Source organism: Hippocampus guttulatus, chromosome 17, assembly GCF_054856545.1.
Source record: "Hippocampus guttulatus isolate MCC_2025c chromosome 17, RoL_Hgut_1.0, whole genome shotgun sequence".
Taxonomy (NCBI): Eukaryota; Metazoa; Chordata; class Actinopteri; order Syngnathiformes; family Syngnathidae; genus Hippocampus; species Hippocampus guttulatus.
The window spans coordinates 206658-224591 of record NC_141277.1 but is presented as its reverse complement, the minus strand read 5'-3'; the positions used below and the strand labels follow the sequence as shown (position 1 = coordinate 224591).

The 17934-nt window shown below is 51.5% G+C and overlaps 3 protein-coding genes across 9 annotated transcripts; 2 read left to right on the top strand and 1 right to left on the bottom strand.

Annotated features, from left to right (window-relative positions):
• The first annotated feature begins 1237 nt into the window (after window positions 1-1237).
• Window positions 1238-10032, top strand: hexb (hexosaminidase B (beta polypeptide)). 2 transcript variants are annotated; one of them, XM_086134956.1, is made up of 14 exons: window positions 1238-1539; window positions 1820-1974; window positions 2221-2286; window positions 2470-2516; window positions 2606-2716; window positions 2804-2905; window positions 3078-3210; window positions 3560-3740; window positions 3815-3901; window positions 4177-4249; window positions 4858-5038; window positions 5620-5710; window positions 9611-9715; window positions 9799-10032. In XM_086134956.1, exons 1-14 carry the CDS (start codon window positions 1295-1297, stop codon window positions 9860-9862), a joined length of 1641 nt encoding a protein of 546 aa, XP_085991082.1. In that variant the 5' UTR covers window positions 1238-1294; the 3' UTR covers window positions 9863-10032. The 2 variants fall into 2 exon arrangements, with proteins under 2 accessions (XP_085991082.1, XP_085991083.1); XM_086134957.1 differs by lacking the exon at window positions 4858-5038 and adding an exon at window positions 4492-4669.
• A 7-nt stretch (window positions 10033-10039) lies between these two features.
• On the bottom strand, window positions 10040-15121 carry gfm2 (GTP dependent ribosome recycling factor mitochondrial 2). Of its 6 annotated transcripts, XM_086134953.1 has the most exons (20): window positions 14877-15121; window positions 14723-14804; window positions 14559-14604; window positions 14023-14120; window positions 13824-13949; window positions 13455-13543; window positions 13291-13379; window positions 13153-13213; window positions 12900-13082; window positions 12692-12772; window positions 12260-12408; window positions 12010-12150; window positions 11837-11936; window positions 11614-11755; window positions 11459-11535; window positions 11167-11305; window positions 10898-11080; window positions 10691-10806; window positions 10438-10620; window positions 10040-10334 (listed from the first exon to the last, which is right to left on the bottom strand). In XM_086134953.1, exons 1-20 carry the CDS (start codon window positions 14883-14885, stop codon window positions 10206-10208), a joined length of 2223 nt encoding a protein of 740 aa, XP_085991079.1. In that variant the 5' UTR covers window positions 14886-15121; the 3' UTR covers window positions 10040-10205. The 6 variants fall into 6 exon arrangements, with proteins under 6 accessions (XP_085991079.1, XP_085991077.1, XP_085991078.1 ...); XM_086134951.1 differs by having other exon boundaries at window positions 11614-11936; XM_086134952.1 differs by having other exon boundaries at window positions 11459-11755.
• A 216-nt stretch (window positions 15122-15337) lies between these two features.
• On the top strand, window positions 15338-17920 carry nsa2 (NSA2 ribosome biogenesis homolog (S. cerevisiae)). Its single transcript, XM_086134963.1, has 6 exons — window positions 15338-15506; window positions 16248-16435; window positions 16644-16794; window positions 16867-17046; window positions 17219-17411; window positions 17742-17920. Exons 1-6 carry the CDS (start codon window positions 15504-15506, stop codon window positions 17807-17809), a joined length of 783 nt encoding a protein of 260 aa, XP_085991089.1. The 5' UTR covers window positions 15338-15503; the 3' UTR covers window positions 17810-17920.
• Window positions 17921-17934: the final 14 nt, after the last annotated feature.

Genomic DNA, 17934 nt, shown 5'->3' with positions numbered 1-17934 from the left:
GGGGGGGGGGGGGGGGGCAACGGGGGCCAGTGCCCCTGTAGCACCGATTCTGGCCCCCCCTCCGAGCGCAGATTACGCAGTCGTGCCGAGTCGCCGACGCGAAAGGTGGAACCAAAGTGCGTGATTTAACATTCTAGTCTGACCCTTTAGTGCGCTGCGCCATTTAAAAATGAGCGGGAAAATGAGAAGCAGTCCGCAGAGAAGGAAATTACCACGACACGAGTGCTGTTTGCGTGCGTGTTTGTGAGTGTGTGTGTGTAACTTTTTTAGTCTCCCTTTTTATTTTTATTTTTATTTAACAGGATCAATATATAAGACATTGCCTTTTAAAATTTGGATAATTATATGCATGTAAAACATCTAGCTTCAGTGTATTTGCAATTTTTGTCCCCGGCAGGCTGGTACCATATCATCCCCTGGCTTGAATATTCTCAACAGACGTATTGTTACGCTTGCAGACATTTTAGCCCTCCTAATACAGTTTTTTTCTCATCACTGTAATGTTATGACTACAATTTCAAAGTCTGAAGAAATAAAAAGTCAAATAAGATTTCGAATCTGTCTTTTTAGCCCTGGGTTGAATGTGCCCCCCCCCCCCCCCCCATCAAAACCCCTGGCCCCAGCCCGGCCCCCTCAGTGAAATTGATCCAGAACCGCCCCTGGTCAGAACTCGATTTTAATACGCAAACACGCATCCTACGTCCATCTCTCCCAAGTGTGTTGATTGAGCGGATCAGAAAATGGATGGATGGATGAATGTACCGTTCAGTATTAAAAATACCTGAAGAGGTTGAAGCATTTTAATGAATTGGATTTGCGTGGTTATGACTGTGTTATTGTATGACTAATTTGGACACATTTGTAGAGCGAGCCAACAGTCTTTTTACGGGCATAAAATTGAAACGATCTCAATCCATTTGCCGAAGGAGCTAATCGAAGATTCAAGACGTGAATTTAAGATCTCATTTCTGACAAGTAAAATACGGAAATGTTTTGGCTCACGACAGAAATACGTGACAACAGCGACACCCAGTGGACAATGTGATTCTCTTCCAAACAAACGTCGCTAAAATCAAGTGACACGCACAAAAACACGTTTCGACGGTGAGTGGAGAAACTGTGCCGAAATATCAGCGATGACGACGCAGAATAATAATTTGAAAACAAAGAGCGTCCCCTTTAACCATAACTTGCACTTCCGCGCAGTGTCCACGTGACCTCGGCGCCGCCCATTGGACGTTACCCGGCTGCCGATCGCGGTCGGCATCTCGTGACATTTTACTGTCGCCAGATCATGTTTTCCTCCAACGCTTTTCTCCTGTGGGGGTTCTTGTCCTCCTGCTGGGGTCTCCGGCAGGTCGACGAGGAGCCCGTCCGGACCCGACAGCCCTCCAAATGGGGGTCGTTGTGGCCGCTACCCCAGCGAGTGGCCACCTTCGACGTGTCGTTCAAGTTGGCCCCCGCCAGCTTTCAAATCTTCGACGCCGAGGGGTCGTCGGCGGGGCCGAGCTGCAGCCTCCTGCAGGACGCGTACAGGAGGTGAGCCTGTTTTGGTTGAAAATGTGTCGTTTCTACCTCAACAATCCACTTGAGTACAAACGCTGAAAAGTTGATTTCGGAGAAGAGAGCTGAAAAATCAAGGATTTCCTGGTAGATGTTCAGGTATTCCTCCAAAATCAGCACACTTTTACGGATTAGATGCAAGTCTAAAAAAAAAAAAAACAACCCAAAACGTAGTGCCGGACTTTGACAGCCGTTGTCCAAGCGATTTTTATTTTTTTATACAGTATATATATATATATATTATTTTCCTTTCCAGGTACGACAAGTACATTTTTGGCGGGGTGAAACCCAAACGGCCACGCACACGAGGCGAGGGGACCGACTTCCCTGTACTGATGGGACTGCAGGTATTGATTACAGACCCGGAGCCGGAGTGTGACCAGTACCCCGGTGTGACGTCTGAAGAGTCATGTAAGGTCATCAATCATTGACTCGCGATTGCTTTCCAGTCCATTCTCGCAAAAGATATCAGTCGACGCGTTGTTTCAACTTTATATGCAGCCATATCGTGCCGAGACGTAACGAGTTTCCCGTCTCCGGTCGATCAGCGGTACCCTTTTGTTCCTCGGAATGACTTTAGTGTACTCTAAAGTGACTCCGAGCGCTTCAACAATGTCACGCGATGCCGAACGCAAAACAACACGCGTGTGTCTTCAGATGAACTGTCGGTGGACCGGGCCTTTGCAATCCTGAAGGCGCCAAAAGTCTGGGGCGCTTTGCATGGTACGCTTTTTTTTTTTTATCCTCTCTTGTCGCATCTTGAAATGTCGTCAGTTCAAAAGGGGAACAAGGACGCTGGAATGCAGTAAGCAAAACAACCCTTGCGTCAAGACGGAAACATTGAAATGACTTTTCTGCAAACTTGCCATTTGACTCCAGTCCAGATCTCTTTGGATCTCTTTTCAGGTCTGGAAACATTCAGTCAGTTGGTGTACGAGGATGACTTTGGGACTGTGAGTGGACGCCGCTCGTGCTTAAAATGATGAAATGAGCCTTTTGGATTCCTCGCAAGTGTCGTTCATCTTTGTGTTTGTCTTTGCAGAAACTCGCCAATTGGACCCGAATCAGCGACTATCCCCGATTTGCGCACCGCGGCATTTTGCTGGACACCTCGCGACACTTCCTACCTGTCAAAGTCATTCTGGCCAATCTGGTACGCCGAGAAAAAAAAAACACTCAAAGGTCACATTTGAAGCTGCCGACTTTTCCAAAAAACAACATCTCCCGCCCCCAACTCCAGGAAACGATGGCAATGAACAAGTTTAATGTCTTCCACTGGCACATCGTCGACGATCAATCCTTCCCGTACATGAGCCGAACATTCCCGGACCTCAGCCGGAAGGTCAGCAAACGATGACGTTGGCCGCGTTTGATGAACTCTCAAAGCTCTTTGGATGCCAAATGCTTGCCCCGAATCGATAGCCGGCCGATGAAGCTCCTCTGACTGATTTCGGTTTGCATTTTGCGGCAGTTAAGAAAGTGAACGTGGCGCTTTTTTGCTCCTTGCCCTCCAGGGGGCGTACCACCCTTACACTCACGTGTACACCCCGTCCGACGTGAAGACCATCATCGAATTCGCTCGCCTGCGAGGCATCCGCGTCATCCCCGAATTCGACACTCCGGGCCACACGCAGTCTTGGGGGAAAGGTTGTCGTCGTCGTCGGCATTGCGTTCTTGACGCTCACTCTCTCCAAACCGAACGGGCTCGCTCGCAGGTATCTCCGTTTTTACGGTCTTAAAAAACACGCCAAACCGAAACGCATCCAGACCGCGAATGTCGAGGCGACATTATGCGGCGTGAGGCGAGGGCCGAGGCGGAGTATACCGAGCCTTCTCAGACGGTCAACGGCGCCGGAGAGTTAAGAGAGGATCGTCCGGAGGGGGGGTTTTTTTTCCCGCACTTTCGATGCATTGCCAATGCGCATGTGGGAAGAGCCCGATGGTACGGATTTGTTCAAGAAAAACCCCAAAGGGACCAAAGCCGTTCTCCCCCCAGGACAGGCGGGTCTTCTGACGGCGTGCTTCGCCGGCTCCCGGCCCTCGGGGAGCTTCGGCCCGATCAACCCCGTCGTCAACAGCACGTACGACTTCATGCGCCGCCTCTTCCGGGAGGTGGCGGCCGTCTTCCCCGACGACTACGTCCACCTCGGCGGCGACGAGGTGGACTTCACCTGCTGGTACGCCCGACGCCGACGCCGCCGTCTCCCTCGGCCGCCGCGCTCCAAAGTCGACGCCTTCTCCCCCGTTGCAGGGCGTCCAACCCCGACATCCGGACGTTCATGGAGCGGCAAGGCTTCGGGAAAAACTACAGCAAGCTGGAGTCCTTTTACATCCAAAGGTGGGCGAGGGAGATGTGACATTTTAGTCCCATTTTGCTCAACGCCACAAAGAAGTCGGCTGGCGTTTGACGAAAACCTTTGCTGCGGAAAAGTGTCGTCGAACACGAGGAAATCCACTGAGTTCTCGTTATCCCATCAACGAATGGCTTCTATTTTGGTTTTCAGCGGGGGGTCGGGTGGCGGAATGAATGGCGAACATTACGAGTTGGCGAAACGAGCGCCGCACAAGCCGGAATCTCTGAGCCTAAGTGTGAATGCCTTTGCTTCGCCGTAGGCTTTTGGACATTGTGAGCTCCACCGAGAAGGCCTCCATCATCTGGCAGGAAGTCTTCGACAACGGTGTGAAGGTAAACGAAGGATTGACGCCGCAACGACTACACCGCAAAGTCAAATCCGTCGTGTCGAGCGAGCGCTAAAAGGCTTGCTTAGAAAGGGGGCGGAAAGTAGCACCGCCTTGAAAAACATTCGGTGTCATCGAAAAGCAAACGAGGTCTCGATCCCACGACGGGGCGTCAGCCGCAGCTAGCGATAAAGCGCCTCGGGGGTGAAGCGGGCTACGAGCGGCGCCACTGAGCCGGACACGTTGCAGCTCAAGCGGGACGCCGTCGTGCACGTGTGGATGGGCGGCGCCGACTCCGGCGAGGAAATGCGCAACGTGACGGCGGCCGGATTCAGCGCCATCCTGTCGGCGCCCTGGTACCTCGATTACATTAGCTACGGCCAGGACTGGCTCAAGTACTACAAGGTGGAACCGCTCAGCTTCAACGGTCAGTCCGGATTGGGGAGGGAGAGGGCGGGGTGCTCTGGCTTCGTCAAAAGGCTTACACTTCAGAACGCGGGGGGGGGGGGGGGGGGGGATTTGCGGAGCGGGCTGCCAAACGGCCCCCGTCGGTCGGCCTTCGGACAGCCCCGCCCGCCGTATGACACGCTGGCTTGTCTTATTTGTGTTGTGTAGCTGAAGGCGGACGCGCTCATCCACGTGTGGAAAGGCACCGGGCGGCAATACCGGAATGAGATGGCCAACGTCACGGCGGCGGGTTACCGGGCCCTGCTGTCCACCCCCTGGTACCTGAACCGTATCGCCTACGGCCAGGACTGGCGGGGCCATTACAATGCCGACCCGCAGGACTTCCAGGGTGTGTGTCCCCCAAAATCCCGCCCCCAAAAACCCCCCGCCCAAAGCCAGCACAATCCGCCTCTCGTTGCTTCTCCGGCTTCGGCTGTGTCGGAGTTTTGAGCCGCCGCCGCCGCCGCCGCACAGACTAAACTTGACGGAAAAAGCGAGTGGAGATGCGGCGGCAAAATGGGCCGAAATTCACGTTTCGGCCCGGGGGTGGGACGAGTCGCGTGCTCGGTGTGGTTGCACCCAAAACCGGAGTGTGGGAGGAAAAGCCCAGTTGCCTCAATTCAACCGGTGCCCTTTCCCATCGGCAATGGCAAATATCAGTTGATTGACATTGAAGTCACGTGACTAACTGGCACACGCGTGTCAAAAGGAAGTCCAAATAAACACATAAAGTCATGAGCCCAAACTCGTGAAAGCCAAAGAAAGAAAAAGCACACGGACCACGTGCGATCTCCAAAACATCGACTCGCACACCAAACGCCGACATCTCCCGTGCTCAGGAGTGTAAGCCTGTTGAACGAACCAAAATACAGGAATGAGCATAACTTGAGCGTCGGCAAATGCTCACTCTGCCTTCTTTTCCCAAATTAGGAACCGCGGCGCAGAAGAAGCTGGTGATCGGCGGCGAAGCCTGCTTGTGGGGGGAGTACGTGGACGCCACCAACCTCACGCCGCGACTCTGGTATGCCGTGGCTACGAGCACATCTGTCCAAAGGATTTCTTCACCCGTTGAAAGCATCGCCACTTGGGCTCGTCAAGTACCGAAAAAAGCAACTGACGATACGTGGTCGTTTTTTCAGGTTAAAAACGCCTTACTATGTATGGCCGTTTTTTTCGGGTTAAAAACGTCTTACAATTTTTGGCTGAAAAAAACGACCACGTATAGTAAGGCGTTTTCATCCGAAAAAAAGACCATGTATAGTAAGGCGTTTTGTTTGTTTGTTTGTTTGTTTGTTTGTTTGTTTGTTTATTGAACATAAAACATATATACAGTAATAATTTGACAGAAAATAAGGTAGATAAAAAAAGTAAAAAGAAAGAAATCAATCTTCATTCAACACAGTTATTATGTTCAAGGGAGTAGGAAGAAGTAAAAAACTTATCTAGTCCTACCCCGTTATGTGATTGTATCTAATAAATCATTTTTATATCAATCAGAAAAGTAAGAAGAAAGAAGTCTCCATTAAGGCTCATACTTTACCCTTAACCGTGATATTTTTACAACTTTTGGTTTGTATCGGGATTATATACTTCCACACCCTGACACTCTTGTGTCAATTTTCTCTTAAATTCATAATGGATATTTATATACCTTTCTCTATTTATCAACTTAGTTCTGATTTATCATTATATTTATATTTTTTTTTGAGCCGAAAAAAACGACATAGTATAGTAAGGCGTTTTTTGCCGAAAAAAACGACCATGTATAGTAAGGCGTTTTTGGCGCCTTACTATACTATGTCGTTTTGTTCGGGCTAAAAACGCCTTACTATACTATGTCGTTTTTTTCGGGCTAAAATCGCCTTACTATACTATGTCGTTTTTTTCGGGCTAAAATCGCCTTCCTATACTATGTTGTTTTTTTCTGCCTAAAAACGCCTTACTATACTATGTCGTTTTTTTCGGGCTAAAAACGCCTTACTATACTATGTCGTTTTTTTCGGGCTAAAATCGCCTTCCTATACTATGTCGTTTTTTTCGGCCTAAAAACGCCTTACTATACTATGTCGTTTTTTTCGGCTCAAAAACGCCTTACTATACATGGTCGTTTTTTTCGGGCTAAAAACGCCTTACTATACTATGTCGTTTTTTTCGGGCTAAAAACGCCTTACTATACAATGTCGTTTTTTTCGGGCTAAAATCGCCTTACTATACTATGTCGTTTTTTTGGGCTCAAAAACGCCTTACTATACTATGTCGTTTTTTTCGGGCTAAAAACCCCTTACTATACTATGTCTTTTTTTTCGGGCTAAAATCGCCTTACTATACTATGTCGTTTTTTTTTCGGCTCAAAAACGCCTTACTATACTATGTCGTTTTTTTCGGGCTAAAATCGCCCTCCTATACTATGTCGTTTTTTTCGGCCTAAAAACGCCTTACTATACTATGTCGTTTTTTTCGGCTCAAAAACGCCTTACTATACTATGTCGTTTTTTTTGGCTCAAAAACGCCTTACTATACTATGTCGTTTTGTTCGGGCTAAAAACGCCTTACTATACTATGTCGTTTTTTTCGGGCTAAAATCGCCTTCCTATACTATGTCGTTTTTTTCGGGCTAAAATCGCCTTACTATACTATGTCGTTTTTTTGGGCTCAAAAACGCCTTACTATACTATGTCGTTTTTTTCGGGCTAAAAACCCCTTACTATACTATGTCTTTTTTTTCGGGCTAAAATCGCCTTACTATACTATGTCGTTTTTTTTTCGGCTCAAAAACGCCTTACTATACTATGTCGTTTTTTTCGGGCTAAAATCGCCCTCCTATACTATGTCGTTTTTTTCGGCCTAAAAACGCCTTACTATACTATGTCGTTTTTTTCGGCTCAAAAACGCCTTACTATACTATGTCGTTTTTTTTGGCTCAAAAACGCCTTACTATACTATGTCGTTTTGTTCGGGCTAAAAACGCCTTACTATACTATGTCGTTTTTTTCGGGCTAAAATCGCCTTCCTATACTATGTCGTTTTTTTCGGCCTAAAAACGCCTTACTATACTATGTCGTTTTTTTCGGCTCAAAAACGCCTTACTATACAATGTCGTTTTTTTCGGGCTAAAAACTCCTTACTATACTATGTCGTTTTTTTCGGGCTAAAATCGCCTTACTATACTATGTCGTTTTTTTTCGGCTCAAAAACGCCTTACTATACTATGTCGTTTTTTTCGGGCTAAAAACGCCTTACTATACTATGTCGTTTTTTTCGGGCTAAAATCGCCTTACTATACAATGTCGTTTTTTTCGGCCTAAAAACGCCTTACTATACTATGTCGTTTTTTTCGGCTCAAAAACGCCTTACTATACTATGTCGTTTTTTTCGGGCTAAAAACCCCTTACTATACTATGTCGTTTTTTTCGGGCTAAAATCGCCTTACTATACTATGTCGTTTTTTTTGGCTCAAAAACGCCTTACTATACTATGTCGTTTTTTTCGGCCTAAAAACGCCTTACTATACTATGTCGTTTTTTTCGGCTCAAAAACGCCTTACTATACAATGTCGTTTTTTTCGGGCTAAAAACTCCTTACTATACTATGTCGTTTTTTTCGGGCTAAAATCGCCTTACTATACTATGTCGTTTTTTTCGGGCTAAAATCGCCTTACTATACATGGTCGTTTTTTTCGGGCTAAAAACGCCTTACTATACTATGTCGTTTTTTTCGGGCTAAAATCGCCTTACTATACTATGTCGTTTTTTTCGGCTCAAAAACGCCTTACTATACATGGTCGTTTTTTTCGGGCTAAAAACGCCTTATTATACATGGTCGTTTTTTTCGGATCATAAATTATCCTCATGAGAATAGTTCGAGCGTGGGTTTTTTTTCCCTCTCCCCTACCCAGTGTTTTCCTTTCTGAGTTCTGTAATTTCCCCATTGCGGGACAAATAAAGGGATATCTTATCTTATATAGAGACAATGCTGCTAGTTGAGTGGTTAGCGCGTCTGCGTCACAGTGCAGAAGTGCAGGGTTCGAATCCAGCTTCAGCCTTCCTGTGTGTTCTTAAAAACATGTGAGGTCATCCATTTTCTGATCCTCTTCACGCTCTCTTTCACACCAAGAAACAACTCACAAAACGCCTTCTGATACACGGTCGTTTTTTATTTTAAAACATTTCTTCCGACACAAACAAAAGCCAGGCTATTCACGACTGGTATTGTGAAAAAAAAGTGTCTTTTCTTGGGACAATGTGAAGTGCTTATGGCCGGCCTGGTAGTCGAATGGTTAGTGTGTCTGCGTCCCAACGCAGAGGTGCAGGGTTCGATTCCAGCGCCGGCCTTCGTGTGTGTCTGTGTTCTGAAAAATGTGCGTGGTCATCCATTTTCTGATCCTCTTCTCCGCACAACTCTTTGCACTCACACTCACACCAAGGAACAATTGACAATAACGCCTTACGACACAAGGTCCTTTCTTTGGGGGTTAAAAACGCCTGACTATACATGGTCGTTTTTTATGGGCTAAAAACGCCTTTCTAGACATGGCGGTGTTTTTCAGCTAAAAACGCCTTACTATAATGGTCGGTTTTTTCGGCTAAAAATGACTTGCGATACATGGCCTTTTTTTTACGGCTAAAAACGCCTTACATGGTCGTTTTTTTAGGCTAAAAATGACTTCCGATATATGGTCGTTTTTTCTTTGCTAAAAACGCCTTACTATACATGGTCGTTTTTTGGGGGGGCCAAAATCTGCCTTACTATACATGCTCATGTTCGCTCCTCCCCGACATGCCGACATACATGCTACCTTCCTTTTCGACAAGGCTTTGGCACCGTTTTGCTTGAGCACAAGATGTTGCCAAGACAGACCTTTTTTTTTTGTCCAAATGAAGCTCAACTGCAAACGTGACCGTTAGCGCCACTGTTCCGACAGGCCTCGCGCCAGCGCCGTGGCCGAGCGTCTCTGGAGCGCCAAGAACGTGACGGATGTGGTCGACGCGTACGACAGGCTGTCCTCGCATCGCTGTCGCATGCTGGAGTGAGAACCCACGCTTTCCTTTCTTTTCCGTTCGGAGAAAAGGGCAAAGCGCGTGAAAGGTTTTCTCCCCGTGTCATCTCCAGGCGCGGGATACCCGCCGAGCCGCTCTTCTCCAGCTACTGCCCCCGCGAGTTCGAGGGAATCTGAGGAAGATGAGGGAAAAACAGAATAAAGTGTGGCTGCGCGTCATGAAGGCACCAATTTTCTTTTTTTTTTTTATGCGTGCGTGCGCACACACACACGCTCTCCGATCCATATCAATGCACTCTTTTGTAATTCTGTAAGACTGATTGTGAATAAAAGCGCTGAAAAATTGACATGGAATCCACTTTGCTTTTTTTTATTTTTATTTTTTTAATATCAAGGACAGCACGGTGGGGTTAAGTGTTCCTCAGGTGGCTTGAATCCAGGCTCCGGATTGGCCGCCACTTCAAGTCCAGAGTGGTGGAAAGTTCTTCGAGTCACGTCAGCGGTCCAAATGGGCAGCTGATCACAGCAAGCCGGCCGTTCGCTTCACTAATGCGTTCTGCTCCTGCGTGCTCATGGCCCGGTAGGTGTCCAGCTCCAAGGAGAAGGTGGCCTTCCCCGAGGTCAGCGTCCGCAGGGCGGTGGAATAGCCCTTTGCCGTTAGAGAAAATACATCGACCAATAACTTGCGCCCCAAAAAAAACAATACAAAGGAGCTCCGAGTAGGTAGACCGGAAAGAGTTGTCGGGACCCACCCGGGTTTCCGCCAAGGGGACGCTGGCCAGCAGCACCTTGTCCCGGTGGCGACTCTGGATGTCCCGAACCGCGCCTCGCCTCTGGGCCAGGTCGCCTAAGACGGCGCCCAGGTGTTCCTCCTCCACCCTCACCTCCATGGACATGACGGGCTCCAGGACCTGCCCCCCGGCCAGCCGCAGAGCCTGCGCGGGACGGCCACCGACATGAGGAGTCGCGTTGGCAAAACGAGGCCGTCGAGAAAAACCTCGCGACCTTCAGCATGCAGCGGGACACGCAGGCGGAAACCATGGCCGGAGACGTTCCCGCTTCCATCCGGACGCGTCGGATCAGGGTGGACACGCGCCGCAGAGGCGAGCCCAGCAGCGGGCCTGCAGGGGCCGAGACCGCATCGACGCATCAAATCGAAGCGAAGGCCGTTACGGCTAGGGCGCTTCGCGTCGAAGCCGAGCGCCGGCTCACCCTGGAGGTAGGAGCCGCGCACCGCGTTCTCCACCGCCTCCCTCATATCTTCGGACAAGGTCGCGGCGGCTTCCTCCGCCAGCGCCACTTGACAGGAGCCGGCGGCGCGGTCCTCGCCGGGTCGGACGACCAGCTCCACCGTCACCGCGTGTCTCTTCTCGCCCACCGTGCGCTCCAGCGTGTCTTGTCACGGTCCAAACAGAGGCCGTGGCAGCCCGGCGGCGAAACCGTCCGGCCCGAATCGGATCGCTGCCAGACTCGAAGCGTACCTGCGGCGGAGGCCCGGCGGAGGACAGTCTCCCGGTACGCCACCCGCAAAGGGCCCAGTTGAGTCTCGATGCCGTACTCCCTTCGTATCCGATCGTGGATGATCTCGATGTGCAGCTCTCCCATCCCGCACAGAACGATCTGAAGACGGCACGACGCCAGGTTGAGCGGTCGGCCCCCGTCCGAAGGGGTCGCGACCCCATCTTCACACTCGGGAGCGCCGACCGCGCAACGGGGCCGAACGTGAAAAACGCGGCCGCTTGAGCGGCGGAGCCGCGGCCGAGTCGCTCGTACCTGTCCGGAGTCCGGGTCCGTCCGGACTTTGAGACTGGGGTCTTCTCTCTGGAGGTTGTTCAGCGCGCTCTCAAGATCTGGATAGAAACAACAGACACTCCCAAAAAAATGCCATTGCCGCGAATAGCAGCTCGTGGCGTCACATTCCAACTGACCGGCCTGCTTGGCCAAGGTGGGCGGCTCGATGGTGCAGAAGAAGACGGGGTCGGGGACCTCTACCCCGGACAGGACCGCGTCCGTCCGGGCTCGGCGGGCCGCCGACGCTTCGGAGGAGACGATGGTGTCGCCGGTCACCGTCTTGGAGAGCGAGAAGTCGCCGTGTCCGAGGAGGGGGGGGGGGGGGGCGCGTGAGCGAGAGGAGGCGGCGGCCGAGCTCACCTGCTTGAGCCCGACGGCCAGCGCGATGTTTCCCGCCGTCATGGACGAGACTTCCACGTGTTGGTCGGCAAAAGGCACCAGGAGCCTGCTCAGCCTCTCGCTGAATAGCGATCCGTACTTTGACTTGAGCCCAAGGGGCGAGTATGTCGGCGACGGCGCTGGCCGACACCTACGTGCTGTTCCTGTTGACGTTGCGCACCGCCGCCTGCGCTCGCAGCGTTCCCGAATAGATCCGAAGGAAGACCAGAGAGCCGCGCCGCTTGTCGTGCAGGACCTTGAAGGCCAGAGCGCACAGCTCGTCCTCGTGCCGGTGCCTGTTTGGGGCCCCGCACAAGCGCGAGTCGGGACAAATTGCAACTCGCTCAAATGGGGTTTGCCGCGGTGGATTCCGCTCGAGCGCAGGAGCAAGCGCGCTTCGCTCACGCCAGGTCGCGGGGCCCGTCATTGGGGGACGGCAGGTAGGCGGCGACGGCGTCCAGGAGCGGCTGAACGCCTTTGTTGCGCAAAGAGCTTCCGCAGAGCACCGGAACGCCTTTCCGGGTCAGAGTGACCCGCCGCACTGCCTCTTGGAGCTAAACGGGAGAGGAAAGTAAGTACCTTATAAAGCAGCACGTTTGGAAAATTCTGCCCCCAAAGTCACACGTGGTCGAAAAAGTCTTGACGGTGAAGGGACACGCGACGCCAGCAATTTAAAAAAAAACATTCTCGCGTTTTGCTTCGAACGGCCATTTGGAGCGGAGCGCGGACGAGGCTCGTCGCGGACGGACGGAGCGCGTCGCGGTGGCCAAAACGGGGACGTGACGGTCAGGCGCTCGCGTCCCGGCTCAGCCGGCAACTCGGATCGAGTCGACTCACCCGGACGGAAGGAACGGCGTCAAAGTCGTGGCCGAAGTCGGTCAGCAGCAGTTCGGCAAAGTCGTCATCCAGATCGGCGACCTGCCGGCGACCGGGCAACGTCCACGTTACGCTCGGGAACAACAACCCGGGTGCCCCCCGCAGCCACAGTTCTTCGCAACTCGGCCCGACTCCCTTCCTTTTTCCTTTAACAAGCGCGCCGCCGCACCTGCTCAATCAGCGCGCTTCGGGCCCGGCGGACTTCCCGCAGGAGCTCCGCCTCCTCCTCCCGGGACTCGCTCAGGGGCGAGACGTCGTAGACGCGCCCGTCGTCCGTCGGCTTCCACGTCAGCCTCCGATTGGTCAGCAGGTCGACCGCGCCGGAGAAGTTGCGGCCCGCGCCGACGGGAAGCTACGAAGCGGGACGGCGAGCCGTTAGTCGCTCGCCGTGTCAATCTTGAAGGTTTTGCCCGAAAAGTGACCTGGAGTAGGACGGGATTGGCTTTCAACTTCTGCCTGATGCTTTCCAAACACAAAGTGAGACTGAAAGAGAAACGCGGAGGGCAAACGTTTGACTCGATGACCGGAAGAAGGCCGTTGGCGGCGGACTCTGCCCTCACCTGGCCGCGGGCTTGTCCATCTTGTTGAGGAAGCCCACGCACGGCACGCGGTGCTTCTCCGCCTGCCTCCACACCGTCACCGTCTGAGCCTGACGGATCCACGTTCAACACGTCGCCTTCGCTTTTCTCCAAAACAACAACTTTCCGGGCGGAAATGAGCAAACCTCCACCCCCGCGGCCGCATCGAACACGGCGACGGCCCCGTCCAGCACCCGAAGAGCCCGCTCCACCTCCAGCGTGAAGTCCACGTGACCTGCGGTGGCGCGCGCACGTTCACACACGCGCAAAGCGGGGCTTTCGTCGCTCGCTCTCAAATGGCGGGGCGCTTGTTGAAATCAGGACCCCAAAAAATGGATTCATCATCGTCATCGTGGCGATCGGAAGACTACACTCTCGTATTAGCTGCTTTTGACATGCCGCTTTTTCCGTGGTGGAAATGTTTTCCAAGGCTCGTTTTTTTCTCTCACACGCATTAAGTGAGTCGGGATGAGCGGCAGGAAGAAAAGGCCCTCGTTGCCGAAGCGGATGCCTACCCGGCGTGTCGATCAGGTTGATCCGGTGACCTTTCCAGTCAAAGGTCACCGCCGCCGACTGGACGGTGATGCCGCGCTCGCGCTCTTGAGCCATGAAGTCCGTCACCGTGTCTCCGTCGTCCACATCTGGAAAAACGGCAACGTGATGCCATCTGTCACGCGTCGTCTTTCTTCTCCCTCTCCCATCCTACAAACTGGCCTCCCAGCGCTCTGGTGTAGCCCGAGTAGTAAAGCATCCTCTCCGTGGTGGTGGTCTTGCCCGCGTCGATGTGGGCCATGATGCCGATGTTGCGGATCCTGAGGCGCGGTCGGGAGGTGGTCCGGGCGGAAAAGAAACACAACGGCACGACGGGAAGAAAGTCAAAAGACTCGGCCCGCATCGGAAGCCTGCGGGTTCGCGGTCGTCATACGAGTAGAAAACCGAGCCGGGAAGCAAATCAAAAGTTAACGACTCCTCAATTCTGTCAATACCGTGTCCGACAAATACAACGTGAAAGTACTTGGACCTTGTGCTCGCTCGTTTTACTTTGGGTGGGAGGCGAGGGGGCGGGGGTCGTACAGGTTTCAAATAAAGCCATGAAAAAAGGACTGGGACGCAACGCAAAGAAAGTCAAACTGCTTCGTCTTTCTCGGGAAAAGACGCATTTCTTCGGGTTATCGCCTGTGTAAAAATCAAGCGACCGGCGTATGAGAGCCAACTCGAGCGCAACTACAGTACTGCAGTACGGTACTTACTTGGACACATCCGGGCTGATCACAGACCGCGGCGATTTCACATCTTCTGCAACGGCGTGGCCATTGGATGGGGTTAGGCGTGCATCCGTATCAAACCACGCCAAGGCTTCCGCTTGTTTTTGGAGTGACGACAACGGCTAGCATCTGTCAAATAAACGACTTACCACCAGGAAGAAAGCTGGACGTCCTCTTTGGAAACCTGCCCGGTCTCCATCTGCAGCACCGCAGTCGCAAGAAAGAGTTGCCCTGCAAAGGACAGTGAACGTCTCGTAACACGAGCGGGCGCGATTCAAAGCGACAGCGCCGTTCCGACCTTACCCAAATCATCCTTTCAATGTCCAATGACGCCCGCTTGCTAATATCCCTTTAACCCCCCCCAGGTCATTCCTCACAAGGAAGACTATTTACATCTGTGCCCGGATGACTTTTCAGTTGAAATATATATGGATGAATATACGCGGACAGTTCTATATTTGAACCACGTATTCTGGACGAGAATAGCAAATAATGACACCGGAAGCGCCGTTCCAGAATGTCCCAAGTCACATTTCTATTGGGTACTCTTCCGAAATACGTCCCCCTCGGAACCTTGAGGGGGCGTATTTTACCGTTAAGTTTGAATGACTTTGAAAAACGTACTTGTTTGGCATTTTCATTTCATTTAAATGTATGTATCGTGCTACAACGAGTAACGCATCTTTGTTGAATGAGTGCATCTTAATGGATATTTTACTCGGAACGATAGCGGCGCTCATTTGACAGCCGAACATTACCGGAGAAACATCGTGACGTACTTCCTCTAAAAACTCGGCTCGGAGCCGTCGACATCTAAACAATCCGAGTCTTGAGATCCAAACACCCGTTTGTCAACTTTAGAGCCACTGCGGGTTTTTTTTTTACACCGGCAACAACTTATTGTGAACAACGTAACACTCGCAACGCGACATGGTGAGCATATAAATGCGTTAAGCGCCGTATTTGGATATTGACCACGAGTAACGGCAGCCGATGCTTCGACTAGCTTGCCTCCATGTGCGAGCTTGAGTTGTGTACACTTGTGAAAACGGAGTGTTTTTTCCGCCCTTCAGTGATCGAGAGGCCTAATCACGTTTTGCCCGATTAAGCGTTGTGCGTGTCAAATAACTGCCTCGACTCTGTGATCAAGTGGCAGACAAACAGGGTTTTTAAAAAGACTCACGTTTTCCTGCAAACATACAAATTCTAATCGAAATAAACCGTCTATTATTAAACCTCAAGCAGGCTATTTTTCCTTAAACACTTGCGTTTATTCTCCTAAAAAAACAGGTTATTCTACGTTCTTTTTCTTTGTAGAAAAAAATTCTATTCTGGACGTCACACATCCTTGTCAAAATTGTGTGTAAAAAATCTATTTTCTCCCGAGTCCTTGCTTTTTTTTTTTTTTTTTAAATATGCAACTATTATTTCGGTGTGTATTTTTCCTCCTCTGAAAAACATAACTTTTTCTTCAAAATGTATCACAATTTTTTTAATCCAAAAATCTCAATGCCATTCTCATAAATTTGATTTTTTTTCCCTTTTAATGAGAATCTTCCGCTTTTAAAATTGTACATTTTTTACAACTTTCTCCCGGTCAGCCATTTGATCATTTTCACCTTGGGAGTACCGTTTCTTGAAATGCCGAAAAGCTTAGTTCAATTTCTTTTCCAGCCCCAGAACGAGCACATCGAGCTGCACCGCAAGCGGCATGGCTACCGCCTGGACCACCACGAGCGCAAGCGCAAGAGGGAGAGCCGCGAGGCGCACAGTCGCTCGCGCAAGGCCCGCAAGACCATCGGCCTCAAGGCCAAACTGTACCACAAGCAGCGGCACGCCGAGAAGATCCAGATGAAGAAGACGTGAGTACTCCCGCCCGCTGGGCTTTCCGCATTTGCCTCGTTTTGGGCAGTGCGCTTCTTGTATTCCCGACTTCCGAGCTGCCCTCGCGCACCACTGGGTCAAAGGTCAAAGAAGCGTGCTCAGATGAATTTTTTGGGGGGTTTCTTTTGCTGGGTCGTCGGTGTCTTGCGCATGTGCGTCGGTAACACATGCCCGATTGCTGCGTAGCATCAAAATGCACGAGCAGAGGAAGACCAAGCAGAAGGACGACGAGAAGACCCCCAAGGGCGCCGTGCCCGCCTACCTGCTGGACCGCGAGGGGCAAACCCGCGCCAAAGTGCTCTCCAACATGATCAAGCAAAAGCGCAAAGAGAAGGCGGTGAGTCCCGGTCGCGTCGCCTTACCCCTCCCCGCCGTTTTTTCGGATTTGACCCCCGATCTCGTCTTTCAGGGCAAGTGGGAGGTGCCGCTGCCCAAGGTGCGAGCCCAGGGCGAGACGGAGGTTTTGAAAGTGGTCAGAACGGGCAAGCGGCAGAAGAAGGCCTGGAAGAGACTGGTCACCAAAGTTTGCTTCGTGGGCGACGGCTTCACGCGCAAACCCCCCAAATACGAGCGCTTCATCAGGCCCATGGTGAGTCCCGGGTCGCCCAATGAGTCGAAGCGCCTGCCAAGCGGGCGCGTTGCATGCGGCGCGGCCCAAACGGATGTCCGAGCGCCGTCTTCCGACGGCACTCGGACATGCGCCGGGCCGAGATTTCCTCACCTGATGTCGTGAGCCGAGCCCGACTGCGTCGCTTGTGCAGGGTCTGCGCTTCAAGAAGGCCCACGTGACGCATCCCGAGCTCAAGGCCACCTTCTGCCTTCCCATCCTGGGCGTGAAGAAGAACCCGTCGTCCCCGCTCTACACCTCGCTGGGCGTCATTACCAAGGGCACCGTGGTGGAAGTCAACGTCAGCGAGCTGGGACTGGTAACGCAGGGAGGCAAAGTCATCTGGGGTAAGGCCTGGGACAGGGTATCAAACACGCAGGAAGTCAGACCGACCCCCCCCCCCCCCTGACATTTGAGAGGCATAGCTTGCATGAGTACACTCACAGATTTTCTTCTTACTGCTTGATCGTTGAATGCTCGCAAGAAGCCATTAAAAAAAAAAACGTGCACAGGAAGTCTGCCATTTAGGAGTGCTCCGAAAGCAAAGTCGCAGAGGTGTTGCTTTGTCTTCTCCCCTCCCAAATTGCTAACCCGTTTCAGCAATTTAACTCGAATAGTCTCGCCAAGGTCATGTCACGATGATGGTTTTGAAGTGAAAATGTTTTGCCCCCTTGCAGGTAAATACGCACAGGTGACCAACAACCCCGAGAACGACGGCTGCATTAACGCAGTGCTGCTGGTTTGAGACTCTTTAGGCCTCCTCAAGACTTGGCCGGGAGGACTTTTCACAGCTAACGGCGCACGCCGGGGAGGCCGCCGTGTCATCTTTTGAAAGCAATAAAATTGCAAAGAGGAAGAGCGACGGTCATG

Coding starts and splice junctions, on each gene's coding strand:
- hexb (XM_086134956.1), top strand. CDS start 1,295: ATGTTTTCCTCCAACGCTTTTCTCCTGTGGGGGTTCTTGTCCTCCTGC. Junction 3,741..3,814: donor GAGGTGGACTTCACCTGCTG/GTACGCCCGACG, acceptor CCCCCGTTGCAG/GGCGTCCAACCCCGACATCC. Junction 3,902..4,176: donor GAGTCCTTTTACATCCAAAG/GTGGGCGAGGGA, acceptor GCTTCGCCGTAG/GCTTTTGGACATTGTGAGCT.
- gfm2 (XM_086134949.1), bottom strand. Junction 12,773..12,899: donor GAAGCGCGCTGATTGAGCAG/GTGCGGCGGCGC, acceptor GGTCGCCGGCAG/GTCGCCGATCTGGATGACGA. Junction 10,335..10,437: donor TCCCCTTGGCGGAAACCCGG/GTGGGTCCCGAC, acceptor CTAACGGCAAAG/GGCTATTCCACCGCCCTGCG.
- nsa2 (XM_086134963.1), top strand. Junction 16,436..16,643: donor AAGATCCAGATGAAGAAGAC/GTGAGTACTCCC, acceptor ATTGCTGCGTAG/CATCAAAATGCACGAGCAGA. Junction 17,412..17,741: donor GGGAGGCAAAGTCATCTGGG/GTAAGGCCTGGG, acceptor GCCCCCTTGCAG/GTAAATACGCACAGGTGACC.